This window comes from Siphateles boraxobius, unplaced genomic scaffold (genome assembly GCF_051911475.1).
Source record: "Siphateles boraxobius isolate OS27281-9 unplaced genomic scaffold, OSU_SipBor_1 31, whole genome shotgun sequence".
Lineage (NCBI taxonomy): Eukaryota > Metazoa > Chordata > Actinopteri > Cypriniformes > Leuciscidae > Siphateles > Siphateles boraxobius.
This window is the reverse complement of record NW_027508931.1, coordinates 10,426,966-10,449,940: the sequence shown is the minus strand read 5'-3', so window position 1 is coordinate 10,449,940 and position 22,975 is coordinate 10,426,966. Positions and strand designations below refer to the sequence as shown.

The 22,975-nt window shown below is 36.2% G+C and overlaps 1 protein-coding gene across 23 annotated transcripts in view; it reads right to left on the bottom strand.

Annotated features, from left to right (window-relative positions):
* Positions 1-22,975, bottom strand: part of shank3a (SH3 and multiple ankyrin repeat domains 3a) — a 290,014-nt gene that overhangs the window by 163,874 nt on the left and 103,165 nt on the right. For all 23 annotated transcript variants that reach the window (XR_013186070.1, XR_013186071.1, XR_013186073.1 and 20 more), the window contains 3 exons: positions 8,335-8,443; positions 6,454-6,605; positions 3,397-3,564 (listed from right to left, as the gene is read on the bottom strand). Coding sequence is in view for 19 of the 23 variants with exons in the window: in XM_077193711.1 (XP_077049826.1) it covers positions 3,397-3,564; positions 6,454-6,605; positions 8,335-8,443 (429 nt within the window). In the remaining 4 variants the exon portion in view is untranslated. The remainder of the gene's footprint in view (positions 1-3,396; positions 3,565-6,453; positions 6,606-8,334; positions 8,444-22,975) is intronic.

Sequence of the window (22,975 nt, the reverse complement as noted above, 5' to 3'; positions counted from 1 at the left end):
CCGGATCAATATTGCAGACTCGTTGACGTATCGCAGCAACGGTCCAAAACAGTCCAGTGAGGCCTCTATGTATCTTATATGTTGCTACAGTATAATTGACAACACACAATGGCAGACAGAAAGAGACAGGAATGAATGCATTTGGATTCACATTCAGCCATTCATTTAGTGACGTGCAATATACACGTCCATTTAAAGAGACACACACACACACTCACACACACACACACACACACACACACACACACACACACACACACACACACACACACACACACACACACACACACACACACACACACACACACACACACACACACACACACACACACACACACACACACACACACACACAAGGATGACTAAAATATAAACTATAGTGGTGTGTGAAGAGCAGCTTCATCGAGACACACACACACTTGGCATTTGCATTGGTTGCCATAGGATCTCTTTGAAAATGACAATTGCAGGTCAGACAGATGGATGAGAACATTAGAAAGAAGGGAGAGTGGTGGAAAAATAAATTTTACGATAAGAAAAGTGCCCACCTCCCCACACCCACACAAATCAGGCCTGTTGACTATTGCTCTCTTTCTGCACACTTAGGGCAAGACTCCTGAGGGCAATGTGTGTTTGTGAAGTGTAGCTAACATAGTTTAACAGCATGTCCGCCACATTTTTAGGCCTGATATAATTTGGGGAATGAGCCTCGGGTTAAACACTGTAAACTTACAGCGGCAGCAACGGTACAGCTGAGTGTGTATTTATACATATATAAACACACACACACACACACACACACACACACACACACACACACACACACACACACACACACACACACACACACACACACACACACACACACACACACACACACACACACACACACACACACACACACACACACACACACACACACACTCCTATCTGACCCAGCAGCTCCGTCCACCCTCAGGGCATCTATGCCTCCATCCATCCATTCACCCATCCATCTGTTTCCAGACATGATGCTCTCAGCTGCGGCTGCAAAATGATTGTTTTTCATAAACAGAAAAGAGGCCGTAAGCTCTCATCTTTCCTCTCTAAACTGGGCAAAAATAAATTTTAGATTTGCATATCCTGAAAGAAATATCATTGCTTGCAAAGCAGCAAAACAACATGTTTGTTGTAAAATAATTTAGAAAAGGAAAAGAAGAGCAAGAGAAATGGAAGACATGGGACATGAATGACATGGGACAAGGCAGGAAGCAGACACTCATTGAACTGGCAGTTCAATTTTGAATGTCAAACAGGGCTGCAACTAGTGATTATTTGATAATTGACTAATTTAAGGATTATTTTAAAGTCTAATCAACTATAATAATAATATTAATAATAATAACAACACTTAATTATACATGTATTAGGACTGTATTGCTTTTTTGTACTAACTTCATTAAAATTTATATTAATATTGGTATTAATGTTAATATAACAACAACGATTATTATTATTATATATTTATTAATTAATACTGTATAGCTTTATTGCTAAATTAATTAATAAGGGCCTACTAATGTTGATATACTACTACTACTAATAATAATAATGTATATATTAGGGCTGTATAACTTTATTTATACTAATATCATTAATAATAATAATAATAATAATATACACGCCATTACTGGAGATATTACTATTATTACTATTATCACTAAAACTAATATATATATATATATATATATATATATATATAAGTAAAGTGGTACAGTTCTAATAAAGTCACTAACTAACTGGTGAGCAAATCAGTCTTATTTACTTGCTAAAGACAATTTTCATTCACGTTTGGCACTTGGCAAGTATTAATTTTAGATCCTGTGTGGAGGTTAAAACAATACGATACGGCCCTCGCTGATATTCTCTCTCTCACCCTTTTCAAGCTTCGGAAAAGGTCAGATGTCATGAATGCAAATGTCATGCACCCGGGGCTGCTAACTGAGAGAAACAGTTTAGAAGTGAGTGTGAGTGCCTGGCCAGCATCCAGAACATGGATAGAGATGGAGAAAAAGCCTCTGGAACACAATCTCATACTGTATAATCCTGCAGTAATTCACAGGGTGAGGTGATTGTAAGTCAATTGTTACCTGTGTGTGTGCTCTATTTATTGTAGTATTTTTTTCCTCTTGAAGTCCATTTGAAAATGTCCGTCAACATTATTTGCTCCAAAAACAGACGTTATTTGGTTTTTCATGTTCCATCTTTTCTCTGACTCTGAGAAGACCCAGAATGCTTTTAAGACTTCTGTATGTAAATAGTTCACTCTGGCCACATTCACGGTTGTCAGTTGTGTATTTGAGTCCTTAATACAGTTACGTTCACACACAGTTTTTTTTACGGGAGTGAAATCACTGTCCATCACATCATGTGCAGCACAAATGTGTGTCTACCATATGTTTTCATGTGTGGTTTCGGCCACTTACCGTGACAGAGATATGAGGGTTTTAGATCCAGTTACTGTCTGCTCTCGACCCAAATATAAACGCTGTTGTCGGTTAATTTATTTGACAGATGAACTCGCGGGTAGATTGGACTTTTTAGCTTTATGGACATAGCCATCTTTAATATTACTTTTGTCACTGTCACTATGGGGGCTTGACTCCCATTGCATGGTCATACAGACAGTATTCGAGACGCTACTCTAAGTTGCTTTTTGGACAGAACATTTTGAGACTCACACCTGTAAAATGTGGCTGTCAGTCTAAAAAATTTACAGTGTGTGAACGTAGCCTCTCTTATTCATCAACACAAGCAATAGCTGATCACTGAAAATGCATTTACACGATTGTTCAAAAGTTTGGGCTTCTTTTTTTTCCTGAAAGAAGTCTCTTATGCTCACCAAAACTGCATTTATTTGATAAAAAAATTCAGTAAATAGGATAATATTGTGAAATATTATTAAAATTTCTATTTTAATATCCTAATTTTCTGTCTGCCTTCCTAGCTCCCTAGTGTTACACTGATTTGGTCTTCAAGAAAGTTAAAACCAGTTTAATATTTATGCTTAATATTTTTGTGTAAACCATGATACATTTTTTTTCAGGATGAACAAAGTTCAAAAGAGCAGCATTTATTTGAAACAGAAATATTTTGTCACAGTACATTAAAATAATCTTTAATGTCTCTTTCGATCGATTGAATGCATCCTTGTTGAATAAAAGTTTTCATTTCTTTCCAAAAAAATAAATAAATCTTACTGTCCCCAAACATTTGAACACTAGTGTATGTAAATGTGGATGGTGAATGTGGTTGTGATGTCAATCCCATGACGATTTCTGAATGACACATTTTTGCAGCTTAGACATTAACTTTGAAAGGAGTTTTGAATTATAAACGGTACAAGAAGTGTGTTACCTGGTGAATCTCCTGCCAGCCGTTCTCATCCATGCAGCCCACCTGAGCGTGATCATGCAGCAGGAGCTCGCAGCAGTACGGGTCGCCCCCCACCATAGAGCTGTGATACAGAGGAGTCAGGCCACGACTGTCCTTGTAATCTGGAGAGGCTCCCAAGTCCAACAGCGTCTGCGCACACAAATGATGCTCATTTCTCTCATTTATGACTGACTTTAGCTAATTCATTTCCCTGCCTTATTTCTCAAAAATCATGCCCTTAAAAGACAAGTCAGCAAACCTAACGTTGGCGAACATGATCACACAAAATTGACAGACAGAAACTACTTCAAAGTTTTGTCACTGTCTAGCCGCAGCCCTCCACAGTCAAACTCCTTTTTTACTTTTTACAGCACCTCAGGCTGTCTCTGAGAAAATTCCAGTGATATCTGTCAAGTATTAGGGCCATTTTCTGCATTCTATTCCATATAAAAAAATAAAAAATAAAATTCACATACAGCATATCTTTAAGTGCCTTGCTCAAGGCCCTGAAGGCAAAAGTTCATGGATCACCCCTTGTGGGGTTTCAACCTACAACCTTGCCAGTCGAGTAAGACTTTCGAATATCAGCCAAGTGTGGTGCACTTTGCCGCTTATCCTTGCACATTTACTACTAGCTCTTACCAGTTCTGTGATGTAGTATGCATTAGGCGTTCAGTGAACGGACTGCGGGCTCTCTGAGGCTGACGCCGGTTTCACTCTGCACGCGTTAGCAGAGCGTAAGCAGCGCATATTATTTTCGTCATTTAAAAGTTTTTTGACAACCTTTCCCTGGCCCATGAGCGAACAACTCAACTCAATATAGAAAGGTAAATGGAATAGACAGATTAATATAGCACACATACAGTATAGACATCTATGATATGCATGATTTTGTTGAATTTTTGACTTTTTTCGAGAATTTTCTCATTTACAATACGTCTTTATTAAGAACTTAGCTGTTTGTTATTACAGATATTTATGAATTATCTTTAAGATGTTCATGATGGGTAATGTTTGTAAATTAGATGTGTATCAGATATTTCAACAATCTAAATGGTTTCGTACAGTTTTTCTCTTTTGCAGAACTCTTTTCATGGAGATGAGTGCTAATATGTAATAAATATGCAGATAATATATAATAATAAATATAATTCAGGTATCAATTGCCTTTCAATGTTTATTTATTCAAAAAAAATATACAAAACTGTCAAAGTACCCCAGACAACAACATAGTATCGGCCCAGATCCGGCCCACATCTGGAATCCACACAGCCCGGATGTGGGCCGGATCTGGGCCAACACTATGCTGTCTGGGACTGACCACAACCACAAGCCGCGGTTCAGCTGCGCGCTGCCAGTGTGAAAGCAAAACGATGCTGCTCCCGCTCACCATACAGACTGCTTCTGCTCTGCCTCCACTCTGCTAACACGGGCAGTGTGAAACCACAGTCCCTCATAACTGATGACTTAAAAGCCAAGCCGATTTATAAGCTGTGACCAGTCTTCTAAGAATCATTCAAATAGTTGCAAATAGGTTTTACATTTCATCAGATTTCCTGCACTTTCACGTAAGCATAAATCAAGGTTTATTTGACCTCATCTAGTTTCCTGATTTGTTATATTTATCATATAAATTAACATTCTTTCTCAAAAGCAGTGAAATTCCTATAGTAATTCCAAATTGTGTTTATTGGGTTGACCAGTTCACTAGGTCAGAAGGTTCGGTCACAGATTTAGTAGCAGCAAACGGCTCGTGAAGGAACACAGACTGGCTCTATTACCTTTTCGTTTCAGCAGAATATCGCAACACAGCTTGTTAAAATCCAGCTTACATGTTTGTCAGCACTTTTTCCACTCGTAGAGAAAGCATGGTTGCCAGATTACGAAGATTAAGTAAAACACCGGGAAACTCTGATTGGGCAATGTAAACTTTTGACATATTTTGTCTCCTCTTTTTTTCTCGACAAATATAAAGATTGGTTTTGGTAAAGTTTTTATTTTTTAAAGTACATTTTGGTCTCGTCTTGTTTCGTCAATGATATTGCATGTTGATATAGTCTCTTAATGTTTAATGACGTTGATGTCGTCCCGTCATCATCTTGTCTTAGTAATGGAAAGAAAGGTTGTCAACGAACATTTTTCATAATAGTTTTCATTAACGGAATTAAGATTACATTCAAACAGTAAATTGAATGAGCAACAATGTGGAGAAGGGTGAGGTTTAGCGTCAAGCTTAACAGCATCTACATGTCTGACATAAATCTAGAGGAAAAGAATAATGATTGACAAACTGATTTAAACAGTCGGGATATGTGATAACGGGGCTAGTTGTCACAAGTTTTACTTCAGTGAATTTATCTCAGGGTAAGTGCATTTAAGTCAATTTCTGACAATGTATATGTTGTCAACAACAAAAACTAATATGTGTATATATATTATTTATTAAATTGAACTGTAAAACAATTATAAAGCACTAAACGATTCCAGAAACAGCAACAATTAAGAATGTAACAAGCTAAATAAACCATTGTTTAGGCCAACAAATATTGTAATTATGTAATTGTAACTGTCTGAATTTATAAATTGTGACAGTAAAAATGGGGTTATGAAATAGGTTTATGCATACAACATTAAAAACTGCTGATGTGATTGAAACCTTACAGTTTGTGTAAGGTTTGTGTTTGTGTAATGTTTGAGCTTCCAATAACTTCCTGTTGTGACAACTATCCCTGGTTACCTCTCTATCCTTAGTGTTGTGATCAATATCTCATTGACGTATAAAAACAAAATTGATATGCCAATTTCAGTTGAACTTCAGATGACACATCAGTTGTGTACTCCAGCAAAAGATCTGCTCTGATCATCATATAACACAACCAGCTTTTATACGGCCTGGTGTCAATGAAAGCTTTTCATCTTTGTGCCACTCTATGACTCATGTCTGGACAGACACATACACCTCTGATCTCTCTTTCAAGTATGTATGAGAACCCAGTGTTCCCTCCCACTGTCGGCAGGACGAGTGTGTGTGTTACTCACAATAAGTGCCGTGTGGTTCTTGGTGCGGACTGCTTTGTGAAGGGCAGTTATGCCGTCTCTGGTCCTGAAATCCAGGTGAGCTCCTCCATTCTTCAGAACCTTTATGAGCTCTGCACAGCCTTCCAGCTGCGACGCCATCGTCAACGGACATTCTGCCGACACAGGAGCAACTGTTGACTTTTTCAGTGCATGTGTGCTCCCTTTTAAAGGAGTGGTTCAACAAAAAATGCTTTTTTGTAACTTGCCTCCTATGAATATATATATATATATATATTATTATTATTATTAAACGGTACTTTTTGGAGCTTAATGACCCTTTTTTTTGTTCCACAAAAGAAAATGACAGGTTTGGGCCAACCATCTTTCTCTTCCGGTCTTTTCCTTTCTTTCAAAATTCAAGGATAGATGAACTGTGGTCTAATTGTTCAGCTTCTGTCTGCAGACAGCTTTACACCGAGTTTGAAATGCTGCACAACCTGGAGGTCACGGCTCCTCTATCTATAACAATACATGTTTGTATACAAACACAAACTCTTCCATTTATGTCCATCAACGTGGCCAGAGGTCAGTCCAAATCAGTTCCAAACAAACGCATGAATAAATCTGAATAAGTATGAGTGAATTTGCATAGAAGGTGATCGTATCTTCCCAGCATGCACAGGGAGAGGTCAAACTTGATTGCACCATAGTCATTCAAGTAGAACAATCTTTCTTTCTTTCTTACATTTCTTTCCCTCTAATTGAAAACTGAAATTAGAATCTAACTTCTCAATGGTTTAGGTTTTCAATGAGACCATGACAATCACCAGCTGACATTTAATGCTTTAAATTTGCCAAATTATTGACAGAAAATTATTACTGAATACATGTAGTAATTCAGTAATTTTTCAATTAGGGGCATTTCTAACAACTTGAACTTAAAACATTGATCACATGTCTGGAATAAGATCTGATTTTGGTCTTTATCAACCTTCAAGATTGCATTTTTTATATGAGGTGTGATGTCAATGACATGTTTTAATAAGGTTAATACAAGTAAGCTAGCAGTAAAATGAATCATTCATTAATTAAATTTGTGCAAAAACGCTAATAAACTTTATCAAATAAAAATATAAAATACATTACAACAACAGCAATATTAATAATGAATCAAATTTTTATTACTATTTCCTTTTACTTCTTTTTGTAACAAAAACCAAGAACAAAGTGTTTTTATGCCTACCATGGTAGTACTGAAAGCTATATTGGGGACAGTAATTGAACAAATATTTAAAAAATAAAACGTACACATAAATATTAAATTAATTGAAACAAACTTTTTCATATTTTTTAAGAATATTACTAATAGCTTTCAAGGGGACCAAAAAGATCATCTAATTGAAGAATTACTGAAATACAGTTGAAATGGATACCCACTATCCAGTTTAAATTCAGCTGTTGGCTGACCCAGAGCCAAGAGATAAACACTAAGAGATCGGGTCATGGCACCAATTTAATAGTACTGAGAAAAGTCAACATGCCCGCTCAGACACACACACACGGTTTACTGGGGCTCTCCATAGATGTAATGCTTTTTAGACTGTACAAACTGCATATTTTATCCCCTTACACTAACCCTACGCCTAAACCTACACATCATAGAAAACTTTTGGCATGTTCACCTTTAAAAAAAACAACAACACACAGTTTTGTATGTTTTTCAAGCCATTTGGTTTACGAGGATACAGGAAGTGTTGTAATGTATATTGTAATACCCCTGTTATTATACACATTTGTGTCCTCATAAACCACATATAAAAGAACACACAAACGCACACACACGATGAGTAATTGGATGATGTTAATTAAACTGGACTTTTGAGTAAAGGTGGTGTCACTTACCTCCGGTCTCTGGGTCGTGGAAGTTTGGGTCAAGCCCTTTCTCCAGAAACTTTGACACTTTCTCAACATTCCTTTGCTGAACATATTCCATAAACTTCTTCAAGTTAGCCTGAGGGAATGAGAGAAAAAGAGGGGGAGAGAGAGATGTGAGACAAGTTGAATAATGCAAAAGAAGGATAAAAGCAAAAACAGGCGAGTTTTCCCAAGCGGAAGAAAACGAGATGGAATAAAGCTCCACAGTCCTCTACAGAAAATACTTAATTTGAGCTTTTTGGAGACATACAGACAAAAGTCTTAATAAATACATTATAAAATCTGTTGATGCAACGTTCTGACTCTGAATCCATTGTTTAATATCATATAACATCAAATTTCAAAATGCACTCAACAACATTTCCACAAGAGTCTTCAAAAGAGATAAATCAAAGAGAAAATCAAATTGCTGGTTTCTTTCACCCAAAAATCTCCCTATAATATCCCTATAGTATATTTTCATGACTTATCACAAAACCCATTATTATGTAAGAATGAAAACATCATGAGTGTATAAATTGTGTATTTAAAGAAAGGGATTGGCTAAAAAGAACCATTAGAGAGATTTTCTAACTAAGAGTTTCCTACACTCAATCATATATTTGTGGCTGTATCAAACTAATAATTAAAACAGACATATCATTTAAAAAAATAATTTCGACTCGTCCCTTATTTTATCAACAAAAAAAGGCAAAAGTCTTAGGCAAAAGACCAAAAGACTGTTTAATGGACTATTGAATTAACTTTACCTCTCAAATTACACACATTTTTGTATGGACAAAAATGGATACCTCACCTAAAAATGAAAGCCTGTATGACTTTCCTATGTGGAACACAAAATAATTATTTCAACATTTTTCTAAATGTCACCTTTTGAGTTCCATGGAGGACCGTACACGACATGAATGTGTGCAAACAAAAAAATACAAACAAAACGTCATGTGAGAGGAAGCAGTGCCTCCACGTCTCTGTGATTGGCTGATTACACACAATACAATAATAACTGCCGATTCAAAAAATAATACATGTTCACATCTGTTCCACAGAACCGGTCTGAAAGGGTCAAACTAATGGAAATAGATGGACTAATAACAGAGTAAACAACTTTGGTCACAAATAAATATAAATTAACTTACTGGCCTCTTAATTAAAAGGTGCCAATTAATTATAAAAGTCAAATAACGGTTAGTAGTAAAAACAAAAAACATGAATGCAGTTAGAATATTCCTAGCAAGCAATGTACTGTATTCTTTAAAAAATCATAAAATTGATTAGACTTTGATGTAGTTTTAATAAACAGTAGGCCTATGTTAATTAAAACATACAAAATATACTAGTATATGTTTCTTGTTCATAGTGTAATGTAAATGCTACTCCAGAAGTCAAAATGCTATTTAATCAAAAAAAAATCATACAAATATTAAATGCAACTGAAACATAATTTTTAGTCTTAGAGTAAAAGAAAAGAAAGAACGCAGAGACTTTTTTTTCTCCTGATTTCAGAAGTCCAGCATGTGCTGCTGAGCGCAACAGTATGACAGTATGTAGGTCTATCTTACCATCTCTGGTCTTGCAGCCTGTTACATAAAACCCTTAGAAGATCGAGGTCGGCCAAACACACACTCTCACACGTGCATACACACACACACACACACACTCACTCTCTCACACCTGTCCCCAGCCAAATGCAAGTAAAAGGCGTGGGTTTCTCACCATGTGTGGCGTTAGCTGATCTCCTGCGTCTTCATCTACTCTGATGTGCATCAAGTCATCACACCGCCCTGATTCCACCCCGGCACACTACCATCTGAGCATCTCCGTCTCTCACACACTCACACACACTCACACATGCTGTCTGCAGCTCCGCCTATCCATGCGGTGGATATTACAAACTCACTCTCTCTGCCCTATCTCGCTCTCAGCCACTCAGGCTGTTGTTATGGAGATGGGACACAAAAGAATGTTGGGGTAATAGAGAGATAGAGATAGAGAGAGAGAGAGAGAGAGAGAGAGAGAGAGAGAGAGAGAGAGAGAGAGAGAGTTGTGTGTTTGTGTGTGAGTCGAGCGTACAACCTCTAGTGGTTATTTGATACGGATAATCTCATTGGATGGTGGAAAACCAAACAGCTTTTCTACTATGAGAAGAACAAATCATAATCTAATATATTACAGCTCTCGGTTTCTCTCTTTCTTTTTCTTTTTTTCCTCAGCATACTGAATAATATTTCCACAGACTTTCAGCTAGAGTACAAATACTGCCTCTCTTGCTCTGAAATCTGACTCAATTATGTTAGCTGGATGGCTCACATCTTAACGGTGGTTCAGCAATATTATGGGTAATGAAAATTACAAATCTGCCAATGTCGCATGATGGGTTTGTTATTACTAGCAATAATGGCACATACAACCCCAATAATCATGTGATGGTTATGGTGGGAATTTTGGGAAGTAACTTGTGGCCTGATTGGTGAGAGCCTCTGTACATGGTGCCTTCACTGGTCACATGGTAAATCACTTTAAAATAACCTTTTCTGTGTAAAGTTGCAATGAAAACATGACGCCTAAATGATTATAAAATAGTCCAGAACACTTTACAGCTGAAATAATACACAGGTTTTACCAGAGGAGCTGAAATTATTTTCCGTGGTAAATGCTGTTGATTAATCTTAAAATACATACACTATATGCAGTGTTGGGCATAACACATTGCAAGTAATCAGATTACTTTTTTCAAGTAACTAGTAAAATATTTTAGTTACTTTTTTAAGTAACGCAAGTTACTTTGTTGTCTGACAGCTCTTTTGTCCCCATGTTGAGAGAAACGTTAAATAACACAAATATTCTTTATGTATTTAATCTCACTTTGTTAACCAATGTCTTTGTTGCTGACATTCAATGATCCAATTCAACCATAACCAATAAGCAAAAATGATTATTATTCATGTATTATTTATTATACAATCCAAAATAACATCACAGCGGTGCCCTCAACTGTACAGGTGTGAATTTGCATTTCCTTCAGCCTCAGGCTTATTCATTTCACCTTTGGTATAAAAGGAACTGGGCGTTATATCGAATATAAGCGATAATATCGCAATAATTTTGACAACGTGATAAAATTTGAAAATATCATGAATACCGAATATTTCAAATTCAAGCATACTTATTCAAAGAACGCGCCGAACTTCCAATATTACGTCCCCTTTTTCGTCTTGTCACATATTACCCCGCAAGAGATGTGAGGTGGGGGAGGGTCTGCAAGTAGATAATAGCTACAAAGGGTGGTAGCACCATTAATCTCTTTCATCACCTCAATCCTGTGCAGTAGCTACAAGCAATGCATGAAACTCCGTGAGGCATCATCACTAGCCTTGGCCTCTTCATCTGCCGAAAAATCTGGTAGGCCTGTAAAGCTGGTCGATTCATTCCCTTGCGGTGTGCCATTAGCAAGAGATAGTAAAAATTGGGAAGAAATTAACTAGGTGATCACGTTTCACATAGCCAAATATATGATACTGTCAGTACCGTGGAAAAACCTGGCTTCAAACGGCTGCTAAAGGCAATCGACCCCAGATACAATTTGCCTTGCCGTAAATACTTTGCCCAGGATGCGCTCCCGAAATTGTATTTTAAAGTTGGCGAACAGCTGTCACAGAAGCTATTTCAGATAGCGCACTTCGCGATTACTTCCGATCTATGGACGAGCCTAACCTGCGAACCCTACATCAGTCTTACCATTCATTTTATTGATGGCTGGGAGCTGAAATCCGCTTGTCTGCATGCCAGTTACTTTCCAAATGAACACACCGGGGAGATCATCGCAGAATGCACTCTCTGTACTTGTTTTGCTCTACTTCAGTTTCATTTACATGTGTTCATTTAATAAAAAGCAGGATGTGATCACAGATTTTTTTAACTGCTCAAATTTGCACTAAACATTTTCTATTTACTTTGTAACAATAGCTTATTCTGTCTAAATTGTTTTTGTTGTTTTTTAAATGGGGGCAAAAGAAAATCATGTTTTTTTATTATTTAAAAGAAAATTCAAACATATTGAGATATAATTATTATTTTTTTATATATCACCCAGCCCTACATCAGACTGGAATCTGTAATAACAACAGCCCTCATGTAAAACGCAGAGAAACATTTTTGCGAGCAACAAGAGGCAAAACTGTAAAATCAATGAACGTTTCAAGACTGCAAAATGAACCTATTGCTTATCGTTTCAAGACAATTACAGCACAAACAAACAAACATTAATGTGATTGCAACTGCAGTCGCAATGAGGAAATGGGCATCATTTAACTCATAAGTGCTTAAAAATTCCCATCATGCATCTTTTTCATTGCCTGCATCTACTTATAGATACAGAGGTCATTTGAAAGAATGTTTGGAACAGGAATCTCTGAAAACAATATGTTTCTGAATCAGTCGTGCCAAGAAGTGGATTTACCGGTTTTTAATTAAGTTTAAAATGTATTCACTATATGCAGAGTTGGGGGTAACTTATTACAAGTAATCAGATTACTTTTTCCAAGTACTTAGTAAAGTAACACATTACTGTTAAATTTACAAAAAATATCTGAGTTACTTTTTCAAGTCTTAATTTGTCGTGCCTAGGAGGAGTGGATTTACAGGTGATTTGCGAGTTTTTTTGACAAATTAAACAGACGTTAAATTGTAAACACCAATTACAATAACCTGCAACCCAAATGGATGCAATCAAAAAGCAGCAATAATAAGACTGAGAACATAAACGCAAAGCTATTGTTCTGACAATTTTTATGGCCATCTATGTGGATGCATCTGTGCAGTTTTCAGAACTGGACTGAACTGGTTTGGACACTGGCTCTTCTGAATTCTGGACTGGATGAAAGCTCAGAGATGATCTGCAGATGTGAGGATCACCATCCAAGCCATGGCATCATTTCAAAATTAGGATCTCACCCATTCAGGCTTTACAGTGCCAGGCCACATGCTGGCATTCAGAGAGTGTGCACGACACCATCCCGCAGGCAGGAGCTGATGAACTAAGTTCAGATCTAAAGAGAATGCAGGGCTGTGAGTAATATGAGAGAAACTGGTGTTGACAACCACATGAGGGCTTTTCTATGACTGTTTCAGCCACTTCAAAGCAAGAGCAATACGATATTCATAAAGGCCTTTATGTAGCCCCGCCCCTTTTCAGTGCTGTGCTCGTTGTGCTCTGTCTTCCGGTTTGTATTTCCACAGCATGAAGGTAAGATCTTAGGGATTTATGAATCAACCGCTCATTTTAATATCTTCCATCGACTGATATTTGTTATGACATCTACTTCAAAACTTACACTGCTCATGATAACTTTCATTAAGTCTACGATAAGTCAAACCACTTCAAAAAAATATAGAAATATACAGAACTACTGCAAGAATAATGGAAGTTCAAACACACACACAAAAAAAAAAAATCTAAAGATGGCTGCGTGCTTGTTTCTCTGGTACATAAGGTCTATATAAAATGTAGGATTCAATAAAGACTGAATTTAGCCAAAATATTACACCACAGTTCAAACGTTTGGGATCAGTAAGGTTTTTTTTTATGTTTTTGAAAAAAGGTCTCTTATGCTCAGCAAGGCTGCAATATTGTGATAAATTATTACAATTTGAAATAACTGTGAAAATGTAATTTATTCCTCTGATGGAATTCCTCTGAATTTTCATCATCATTACTCCAGTCTTCAGTGAAATCATACTAATATGCTGATTTGGTGCTCAAGAACACTTTATTTAAAGCCTTTATGTATAATGTATTATATGGTCTTATGAATAATTGTAACCTCAGTTATAATACACTTATGTTAAGCCTTTAGAAAGTATAATGCATTGGAACGCATGACAAACAACCAGTATCAGATGTAACAATAAATCTGCAATTATAATAATGAATTTTAACTTTGGTTAAAGGTATTTATGAATAGATATAAGGCATTATAATATCCATTATGAATACGTTTATAATGCATTATACATACAAGCTTTAAGTAAAGTGTTACCAGTATTTCTTATTATTTCCCATGTTGAAACAGTTGTGCTACTTAATACTTTTGTATTAGAACAGCATTTATTGTGAAAGAAATCTTTTGTAACATTAGAAAATCATTTATCCGGTGCTTTAAAGAACGTAAGGGGCTTTGATTTCCTCTGTTAACACATGATATATCAAACCAATGAGAACTTTTTAAATCCCTGAGAACAAATGGTGGATAAGGAGAGAATTCTTTGAAGAACCAATAACTAACCTTTTTTTTGGTCATGTTATGTTTTGAAGAGTCTTTCAAGTCAGTTCCTATCATGAAATAATTATTACAATGTGATGCAGTATTGAGAGGTTTATCTTCTTTCTTTTGTACCTATCGTTGTTTTAGCACTATTGCAACAAATTTAAGAGCCATTTTTGGCAAGCATTATCGGTATTCTTCATCAACAGTAAACAATGAACTAAACTAAACTAAACTAAACTAAACTAAACTAAACTAAACTAAACTAAACAGCAAACACTCAAAATTATACAGCTCATTATGATAAATACCAATTTTCTTCTGTCATTATTCTTTAATTCACAACTCAACTTGGAAAGTTGAGGCTCAAAAATCAAAGAAAATCATAAGTTTTTACACTTGAATAATGTGATGCCAATGCATGTTCACTTAAATATGATAATTCCAGCAAGACTTTTTTCATGAATCAATAGCAAAAATTAAGTATAATCGTAAAAATAAAAATAAATAAAATAATAATATCAGATTATTAACCATGAATAATCAGCGTTGCCACCAAAATAATAATTGGTAAATTTCCATAAAATTCTTTAAAACAGCTAATGCTAGTATCCTGTACCTATAGCTTACTGCCACACTGGCTTTATGAACCGCTAACTCTCACGTCAGCAAACATATAAGATACTACACCCAAAAATATACAGCTTTTGTCAGTTGTCAGCACACATCACTGTCAACACATATGAAAAAGTAACACAATCTTCACTCTATGAAATGAGAACATCAACAATTTAACAAGAGGTTCAGTTCACAATTCACAAGGATTGTGTACATTAACACAGGGAATATGAATTAGATTGTTTGTTTATGCTTAAAGTGGATGTAATTGTTATAAAATAAAGGTTTAACCTATAAAAAAGGTTTAACCTGATCATCTTAAGGGGAGCTGGATGGAAGTATGTTAATGCCAAAAGCAAAGGTACAAACCAGCAGATATTAAAAAGGTAATTAAATCACATTGACTTCCAAGAAACGATAAAAAATCTGGAGCTTTCAGAGACAGGTGGAAAGATATAGTGGAAGAGGACTCTTGCGTACAAGCACATTGCGTTTTGTTCAACCTGACCATAGAACCCGAAGAAGGTACAGAATGGCAATTTGATTCCAACAAAAGATGTTTGAGAGTGCAAGGAACTTGAATGTTCTGGAAAGGTCCAAACATTGCTAACATACATAATATAGTATATATATATATATATATATATAAATAGAGAGAGAGAGAGAGAGAGAGAGAGAGAGAGAGAGAGAGAGAGAGAGAGAGAGATGAAATGAATATGATTATACATGATTTATGACAAATCTAATAATTATTTTATGAAGTGTAACAGTGAAGCATGAAGCACCACAAATGATGCAATCAGATGAAAAACAACTGTACAATATAAGACTTGATTGATGGTCATTGGGTATAAGAATAAACATATATTATATGTCTATATATACAGTATAGCTCTCTCTCTCTCTCTCTCTCTCTCTCTCTCTCTCTCTCTCTCTCTCTCTATATATATATATATATATATATATATATATACATATATATATAACAGTTGTAATCGAAATTATTCAACCCCCATTGCAAATCAGATTTATTGGCAACATTTACAGGCTTTTAGCTCTTTGTAATGAACAAATAAAAAAAAAGTAATTGAAATAGCTCAAAAATGTTTCAAGTGGTTTTCCCGAACTCAACTGAAAATGCAACTTTTAATGACAGTCTCAAAATTATTCAACTCATTCATGGCAAGCATCTTTAGTACTTCGTAGAACACCCTTTTGCTGTCATGACCGGCTGCAAACTAGATAACCACACACCAGCTTCTGGCAGCGTTTCTGAGGAATCTTAGCCCATTAATCATGAGCAATGGCGTCCAGTTCAGTAATATTCTCGGGTTTGTGTGCTGCAACCCCCTTCAAATCCCACCTGAGATTTTCTATGGGGTTCAAGTCAGGTGACTGTGATGGTCACTGTAGAATCTTCCAGGACTTCTTCTGCAACCAAGCCTTGGTGGAATTAGAGCTATACTTGGGATCATAAGCCTGTTGGAAGGTCCAGTGACGCCCAAGCTTCAGCTTCCACACGGATGGCATGATGTTTTCTTCCAGGATTTCCTGATACTTCAACGAATCCATCTTGCCTTCCACACGCTGCAGGTGTCCAGTGCCAGAGGATGCAAAGCAGCCCCAGAGCATCACCGAGCACCACCATGCTTAACTGTGGCAGAGTGTTCTTTTCAGCATATGCTTCATTCTTCTTCCTCCAGACATACCGCTGATCCATAGGGCTGAAAAGTTTTGTTTCATCGATCCACAGAATAGAATCCCAAGACTTCTGTGGCTTATTTATATGATTTTAAGCAAATTGGAGCAGTGCTTTTGGGTCAGTATTTGTGTACGTCTTAGTTCTTGCATGGAAACCACATGGGTTTAGTACGTGCCTTACTGCGCAAGCTGAAACCTCAGTGCCTGTTGCCACCAAGTCTTTCTGCAGGTCTTTTGCAGTCACTCGAGGGTTTTTCTAAAACTGCCTTCCCAGAAATCTGGTTGCAGCAGTCGATAGCTTCCTTTTTCCCGAACTTCATTTCGTTCCTTCGCTATCTTTTTGTATCACGTTCCTTGTTTGTGAAGGGCAATGGTATCTTCTCTTAACTTTTTTGACCATTCTTTAGACTTTTTCATATTTCTCTTATTCAGTCAAACGTGACACTCAACAAACCTAGCAAGTTCAAATATTTAATGTGTTCTAGCTCAAGCACACCTTGTGAAACTAATGAAGCCCTTGATTAGTTGCATCAGGTGTGCTTGAGACAACACCTGTTTTGCAGATGTGTACTTTTGTGAGGGATTCTTTTGATTCATTTTGAGACTGGGGAAGTTATTAAAAGGTCCATTTTCAGTTGCATTTGGGGAAACCACTTGAAACAAATATTTGTTGTGTAGAGCTATTTCAATTACTTATGCTTTATTTGTTCCTTGCAAACAGCTGAAAGTCTGTAAATTTTGCCAATAAACATGATTTGCAATGGGGGTGAATAATTTTGATTACAACTGTATATATCCAGACACTTAGTTGAAATATTAATCATTGATTAATAACATGAAAGCTCATAGTGAAGTTTGCTTTTCTGTAGGGAAAACGAATCCGACCTGGACTGATACAATCAGTTGCACAAACAAAAAACAAAGCAACTAATAGCAAACAACATTTGCTAACCAGTGAACCTGAAACAGGTTATTTACAAACCAATATATGCACTTAAAAAAAAAACATAAAATGCAGTACAAAAATGTATAAATGGCACATGGTTTTGTACTGACACCGTCATCCCAAAACAAATGTACTATATTCATGTCGCTAGTCCGTGAACACAGTGCATTATTGCAAAACACTATGAAAGCAAGTTATGGAGGAGCGCGCAGATGTAGTTCCCTTCCCCCAGAGCCTGGCTGTGTTGTACTTTGCGTAACATTGAATCTGGGTTAGGGCAGTGTCAGTGTCTGCAGGGCAATTTGTGCCACACCACTAAACTAAGTGACCCACACAGAGCTGGGCTGCAACCATTCTGACCAAATAAGTCATATTCACTGTTACACTCCCTCTCTATAAACCCTGCTATCATAGGAAAAGATGCCGCTTTAAGGCAGAGGTTTATTGTGCATTATTTAAGATCCTAGCCCACTGTTTTGGGGTTTAAATGTGTGTCCGTATGAAATATGCAGGAACATAGAGCCATGCATGAGAGACAGAAGAAGTGAAGGAAAAGGGTAAATGGAAAGCATGAGGAGAAAGAGTAATGAAGAGACAGTGAGAATGATGGAAAGGACAGGAAAAGCAAAGAACAAGGACAGAAGTATTTAAACAGCATTTATGTGAAATAGAACCTTTTTATAATAATGTAAAAGTCTTTATTGCCACGTTTGATCAATTAATTCATGCTTATTGAATAAAAGTATTAATTTCTTCTTCTTTTTTATCTTACTGAGCCCAAACTTTAATTGGTAGTAGGCCTATGATGACATGACATCATGTGCATGACAATCAAATTTGTTATCTAACTGTTTACTGTTATGATAAAACATGCATTTTGACCTTTTAGACAACATGACCTTTTAGACAAAATTGCTAGCACACCACACCGAGTTTCCTAAAAAATTCTTACATGATTGATGCAAGTAAAGTCACACATGTATTACAGATAATTTAGAGACGCAGTGTGAATGTGTGTGCAATTAACCTCATTGGTGCTGTGTGTGTTCCTTTGGGCCGTTAAATAGCCAGATTCATAAATAACAAACTACATTTTATATTAACACCTCATGGAAAAAAATGTGATGCATTGGTTGTATTAGGCACATTCCATGGTTCTGTCTGTATGTGTGTGTAGTGCACTACACACATGTGCACAGACATTCCTGATTCATGACCATAATTTAGCTCCTCTTAATTTTAAAAAGATGAGTCGTGTTGCCAGGGTTACCTACTGGCAACACATCACTCACCTTAACAGCTCATGTTCTGCTGCTGTTATGAGCTTTACACTCATTGAGTCTCTCACACGTTTACTTTGCTCTCTGAAATTGTGAACTTTTTTTCATTCACTAACATAACAGAATACTTTATATATATATTTCAAACTATTCAACTATTTTCCTATATCAAAGAAATCCAGAAAAAAAATCCATCATGGTTTCCGCAAAAAAATATTAAGCAGCACAACTATTTTCAACATTGATAATAATCATAATAAATGTTTCTTGAGCAGCAAATCAGCATATTAAAATGATTTCTGAAGGATCATGTGACACCGAAGACTGGAGTAATGACGTTGAAAAGTCAGCTTTACCATCACGGGACTAAATTACATTTGACAATATATTAACAGAAATAAAGAAAGCCGCTATTTTAAATTATAATCATATTTCATAATACTACTGTTTTAACTGTATTTTTGATCAAATATTGATAAATAAATTGGATTTCATTAGGGATTTCTTTAAAAAACATCTTAAAAATCTCAAACTTTTGAACTTCTTAAAAAACCCAAACTTTTGAAAAGCACACACACACACACACACACACACACACACACACACACACACACACACACACACACACACACACACACACACACACACACACACACACACACACACACACACACCAACTTATATAATAGAACATCAAATATTTACTTCATCTATATGTTTAATGCGTGAAATGAGGTGTGAAAACTTTTTCTGTGCAATTAAGAAAACTTGTATTCGTGAATGAGACCCATTTTTACCACTCTCAAACTTACATTATTGTTGCAAAAATACAGTACTGATGATCAAAGATGCCATTTTCATTAAATATGTTTTGTTAACAATAAAAACAATTTCATACATGCACATACACAGAGAGTAGGAGTAAAGCAGCAAATCCTGCATACTACACATGACCTGTATGTGGGCTGCTGTCACTGAAGCCATTATTATGAGCTGTGTTCCCTTTGTCTGTCTCTGTTGGTCATGTGACATGTGAAGCCGCATACTGCCGTGTGCTGACACACACAAACACACTGAAGCAGAGTTACTCTATACAGCCTCAGAGATAAATATTTTAGTTAGTGGAGGAAAGAGTTCATTTAAAAAAGAAAAGAACTGAAACAACTTGGCATTCTACTTATTGGCATCAAAAAGCTTGATAACACAATACATTTACATTCACATTTCTTCATTTAGCAGACACTTTTATCCAAAGTGATTTACAAATGGAACATAAGCAATTCATCACAGAGCAAACAGTATTCATAGCATACAATGCCAGATAAGAATCTGGACTCATTAGAGGATGATCTCTCTCAAATTATATAAGCACATTTAATATATATATATATATATATTTTTTTTATATATATATATATATATATATATATATATATATATATATATATTTTTTTATATATAACATGTAATTATATTAAAAATGATACTGTACATACAAAAACAATGGAAAAGTAGCTCAGTGGAATGCAAATTATGAGAGTATTTGTCCTTCACACAGATTTGAAAAAATATGAAGATGGGTAAACAACAGATTTTTGGGTGACCTACCCCTTTAAGAACTCCAGAACAGCAGCTTGAGCCGAAACAACAGATACTGTGAGACTGCATGACTTCTGAAGCAGACACACTTAAACACATGTAGCTAAAACTCACACAATAAACTTAAACTGCTGATTAAACTAATGCCATTGAAACCTCTATGACACTATCAGCTGTGTTGTCATGTCCCACTTGGTGAGGGACAGGTGCGTATGCAAGTTCAACTACAAGAAAAAACAAAGAAAGAATGATTTGAAGTGGCATTCTGACCTCAATGGCTGGATAGCGGGTGGTTTTCACTTTTTCTACTCTCAGCATATTGTTAGATATCCCCAGCGCTCTGCCACAGCACACAACATACTGCTGCTGAAACCCTGCTGACCAACTAACTGACCACTGAGAGACAGATGCTCTGGATGACCACGCCAGCCCCTCGCACACACACACACACACACACACACACACACACACACACACACACACACACACACACACACACACACACACACACACACACACACACACACACACACACACACACACACACACCTGTTACTCAACGTGCAACTAACAAGAATGGTGTAGGATTTACTAAGAAACACTCAGAAATGGCTAGTAAATTTCACATATAATTACAAAGAATTGTCCAAGTCAACACATTTAACACATTGAATTAAATGTGAAATTTTGAAGTAGAAAGACTGAAATAGTATTTTCTTAATAAATAAATAAGAAATACGCCAATAAAATTGTTTTATTTACAACTTCGAAAAATAGTTTTCACATATGCTTTTATATAGTAGATACATTTTCCAAAAGGGGGTTTTCACAGTGATGCCATAGAAAAACCTTTACAATGTGCACAATGTATGCCACCTATTTACATTCACATTTATGTTTTTTGTAGATTTAGGCATTTTGTATTCACACACTGTATACACTATATATATATATATATATATATATATATTGCAAATATTTGATCAGTTAATGCATTCTCTGGGAATCAACCCCATGAAATTGACATTGCTAGAACCCTGCTCTTCTGTTTGAGCAACAAGAATGCTTAAACTATTACCATAATTCAAAGTTCTGTACTATATTATGACTATATTACCCATAATACAACCTGTGCTTTTTTATTCCCAATTGGTCATGGAGAACTTGCATGGTGCACTTAGTATTCAGTAATATTATTGACTGAGCATGGTGCACTTACTTTTCAGTGATATTATTTGACTGTACTGAACCTACATCGAATGAGAACAAAATTTAAACTGAATTGAGCTGGATGATGATGACATGGTTTTCTGCAGAGCTGCTTTATAGTTGATTCAACCTTGTTTCATAATTGATGAATTTTGCCACTTTGACACTTATTGAACTGAATTGAATCAACACTGAACTGACTCAAGCTGAGTAATGACACTATTGTCTTCTGCAGATGCTTAAATCTGAATTGAGCTCATTTCATAATTGAACTTTACTCAATTATTGATCTGAACTGAATCAACACTGATCTGACTCGATCTAAATAATGTCTCTATTGTCTTTTTAGAGCTGCTTTACAGCAGAATTGAATTCTGTTTGCATCGATTCTGTTTTTTTCCCCCTGTTTATCACTGTAAAGGGGTTTTGAAACAATCTGTATTGTATAAAGAGCTATATAAATAAAGGTGACATGATCATGTGATTTTAAAAAAGCAACATGGGAAGTCAAAACCCAACCGATGACTTTTCACAGTTACGTATGGCTCAAAACACTGGCTCTTGTGTTTGTTAAATTGCCTGAGATAAAGGTGAAGTCATAAACAGGTGTGTGAAGACTGGGAATCCACAGGTTTATGGCATTACAGCAATGAAACAAGGACTTTGTAAACAGGGTCTGTTTAAACTCTCAGTCGTGGCATTGATGTGATATATCATGAATATGAAGCTATTCACTGCAGTCATAAAGCTGAGCGCAGTCAGTCCACATACTGCTGACTTGAGCATTCAGTATACACAAACACATGAATATTGTTTGTGTGTGTGTGTGTGTGTGTGTGTGTGTGTGTGTGTGTGTGTGTGTGTGTGTGTGTGTGTGTGTGTGTGTGTGTGTGTGTGTGCGCGCATGGTAAAGGAATGTGAGGAATGCCTTCCATCATCAGATCACGGACAGACCAACAGAAAGAGAAAAGCTTGAGTCAGCATTGCCATCCATG